Below are 3,614 nucleotides of genomic sequence, written 5' to 3'. Positions count from 1 at the left end.
ACCTAAATCTTGACTAAGGTCCGAGCAAAACTACCCCAAAAGCTTAGACTAAGGTCCGAGCGATCAGTCCTGATTGTGAGGTTTCTATTTCAGGTCAGGAACTGTTTGTACTATGGAGCTGGCGGTAAGCTGTGCATGTTTATGTACACTGCACTAAACAGGACACACACTCTTAGCAGAATGAAATGAACTCTTGGCTTGGCTATGATGCACACGCGTAAACATGTGAAAATGTGAGCTGTAAGCCCCTACACCTGGAAGCTGGCAGAGAAACAGTCGGTCAGCCGGTCTGAGTCTAGTCAGACAGGAAGAAACACATCTGACTGACTGTCTCTCTCTCTCTCTCTCTCTCTCTCTCTCTCTCTCTATCGCACCGTCTGTCTGCCAGACCGCCGCTGGTCGGAACAAATCCACTTCCTCCCTCGCATCACGTTTTCCACTCGTCCATCACAACAGAAAGAGGATGCTGAAGGGTGTGTGCTGGAGTAAGTGTGTGTGTGTGTGTGTGTGTGTGTGCAGATAAAAATGCATGCATGCACGCACATAGTCCAGGTGTCAAAGCCTCAACTCTGAAATGCTGCGATAACTGCAGCCGTATTACAAGACATTAGGTATTAGAAAACCTTCTTATTAGGATTAACCCAACTTAACATAACAACGGCAACCTGACACTGTGTATTTCCAACGGGGAAAATGGGATTTGGTGTCATGTTTTGCCCTACAAGCTCAAAGTCAGTAACACACACACACACACACACACACACAAACACCGTCCCACTCAGTACCACACTCCCACTTCCCCTATGACCTCATTTACTCCCTCTCTGCTATTTTAAACCCGTTTTATTTCCCTCGCTTGTCTTTGCAGGGATGTTATTCTTCTTCTACCTTTTTATACCACGATCATTTAGATTCTGTTTTGCCTTTGCTTGTTATCTTGAATTTTTTGTTTGTTTGATTCAAGGTGAAATGGTTTTATAAGCTCCTGGGGATTTTTTTTTTTCATCTTGCCTGCATAAATTGGTAATTTCCATCTTGTTTTGTCTGCGTTTTTATAATCATTGTGTGTTTTATCACTGTGGAACAAAACCAGAACTACACTAAACTAAAATTAAACTAAAACTGAGTCCTAAACTAAGCTCAAAGTCAACCCTGCTCCAACTGTAATGAAAGACAAACAGCGGCGGCTGGTCGCTGGCGGCGCGACCAAACATCACCCTGCTGTCCAAAACAAATAACTGTCGCTCATCACACACACACACACACACACACACACACACACACACACACACACACACAGAGCCTGATCCTCCCTCCCCCACTGCTCCTGCCTTGACAAACACACAACAGAGAGAGAGAGGGAGAGACACAGAGAGGGAAGAGGTGTCAAAATCAATGTGAATCTATCTATCCACCTAGGAATCGCATGAAGTGTTCCTGCTCACACGTTTACACACCAGGAATCTAGTGTAAAAGAGAGAGAGACGCAGACAGATGAGAGGGGGAAGAGGCACAGAGCAGATAAAACTCAAAATCAATGAGAATCTATCTCTCCATCTAGGAATTATGCACAGACTGAAAAGCCCACGTGTGAAAATGGGAAATCCTGTAGTGAGATAAAGACAGGAGAGAGACAGAGAAGTGAGAGTAGTTCAAAGGTTAAATCTGTATGGATCCATCTATCCACCTGGGGATTATATACAAAATGCCCCGATACGCACAGGTCAACTCCTGCCTGAGGTGAATGGAGAGAAAATGAAGAGGTAAGAGAGAGAGATGATGTTAAGCCAGCTTCTTTACCGTCTGTGTTTGCTCCGTTCATGCTCTCGGTGCTGGACTGGGACAGCGCCATCCTCTTGCTCCTGCGGAGGGATCGGTTGGTGCCGGGGCTTCCCACCGGCGTGGAGGTGGAAGCCCCGTCCCTCCTGGAGAAGATCCCGCTGAAGAATCGCACCAAGCGCCTCTCGTGCCCGCTGGAGCGCCCTCCTCCGCCCCGCAGGAGGAACCCCCCTCCCGAGCCGTCCTTCTCGGCCGCCAGCCTCTGCAGGTCGCTGTTGTCCAGCGTGCGGTTCTTGCCGCCGCGGGCCCTCTCCCAGCGGCTCAGCTCCGACATGGAGTCCGTCTTGTTGAGCACGGCGCCCATCTCCAGCGTCCGGCTCTTCTCCCTGGGCGGCCCGGCTCGGCGGCAGGACGGGTTCTGGAACACGGCGGCGTCCCGGTCGTCCCTCTCGCCGCCGCCGTCGGCCCCGGCGTCGGCCCCGGCGTCGGCCCCGGCGTCTCGGCCGATGCAGCCGGAGCTGCTGTGGTGTTTGTCCTTGGAGAGAGCGCGGAGCCGCAGCAGCTCGCCGCCCGTCCAGTGCCTGAAGCTGAAGCTGCGGCGCAGCAGGCCGGGGTGCCGCTTCAGAGGAGGGGTTTCGGGGGAGACTTTGGCCGGTTTCCCGTTGCTTTTGGAGTGGGACGGTTTGCCGTCCCCGTTCAGAGGAGGAGGCTCGGAGCCCCTCTCCTCCGTGCTCTTGGCTTTCAAGAGTCTCTTCTTTTTATTAATGCTGCCGTTCTCCATGTTCCCAGCAGGGGCTGTTTTGGTAGTTTCAGTGCAAAGATCCTCTTTAAGTCTGTCTGAATCCTCTTTTTCCTGTGCCCTGCTCTCCCCCTGCTTCTCCTCCTGGCTCTGCGGTGACGGGGTTTCAGGAGCCTCCCTGCCCTGCTCTGCCAGCGGGCTGGTGGCCGCTTCCTTCAGCTCTTTCTGTAAGTGATGCTTCCTGGATATTTTCAGCCTCCCCAGCTCCAGCTGCCCGGTGCTGAACGTCCGGAAATTCCTCATGTAGCCGTGGGAGGAGGAGAAGTCGTCCGACTCGTCCTCCACCTCCTTCAGCTGCTCCAGCAGGCAGCTCCTCTGGATCTCGGCGGAGCCCTCCCGGCGGTAGGCGCCCACCTTGGGGTTCTCCGGCCGCCGGGGCCCCGAGCCGCCGGCCCCCCCGTCCCCCCCGTCCTCCAGACTCTCCTTCTTCACTAAGGTGAGGGAGATCCGGTAGACAGTCTTCCTTTGTGGCGTGCCCCTCTCCATCCTTTCAGCGTAGTTGCCGTCAAGAAGGTACATCCCTAATGAAGAATCACTGATTTTCCTATAGAACTCCTATAGGGACGTTAAGTCTGTCTGTGGGACCTAACAGTGAGTTTATAATGAGCTTATTGCACTTTACAGTATTTTTTTATCTTCTATGGTTTATCTTCTATAGTACTATAATACTTGTATAGTATCCTTTATTTTAGGATTTACTATAGCTCTGTTCTGTAAGGTAATCTTTGGAGACAGAGTGGTATGATGTGCAAGAGGGCAAAATGTAACTTGGAATGGGTAAATTAACTCCAAACCTTGACAAATCGTTCCGACACTGACGGCTAAACGGGTTAAACGGCAGTACAAAAAGCAAAGGGGGCAATAACCGACTATTCCTTCATCCAGATGTGCAAATAGACAGGACTGTGACGGCGGAAATACATTCCGCGTCCATCCCAGCGGAATTCAAACTGGCAACAAATGTAACAAACAGGCAAAACAGGCGCGTCCTCTCTCCGTTTTACAGCAGCGTGTCCGACCGCGCTCGCTCCATAAA

At 51.6% G+C, this 3,614-nt stretch overlaps 1 protein-coding gene across 1 annotated transcript; it reads right to left on the bottom strand.

Moving 5' to 3' along the window:
• Positions 1-1,800: 1,800 nt before the first annotated feature.
• On the bottom strand, positions 1,801-3,359 carry LOC139653929 (uncharacterized; the record flags this gene model as incomplete). The annotated part of the gene is made up of 1 exon (XM_071530939.1): positions 1,801-3,359. A coding segment is annotated over exon 1 (1,297 nt), but the record flags the coding sequence as incomplete, so codon positions are not given.
• Between the last annotated feature and the right edge of the window lie 255 nt (positions 3,360-3,614).

The sequence above is a fragment of the Centroberyx affinis genome, unplaced genomic scaffold (genome assembly GCF_046629955.1).
Source record: "Centroberyx affinis isolate AG114_WGS23_722 - 3 ecotype Tasmania unplaced genomic scaffold, CSIRO-AGI_Caff_v1 ptg002001l_1, whole genome shotgun sequence".
NCBI lineage: Eukaryota > Metazoa > Chordata > Actinopteri > Beryciformes > Berycidae > Centroberyx > Centroberyx affinis.
This window is presented reverse-complemented; position numbering and strand designations above follow the sequence as displayed.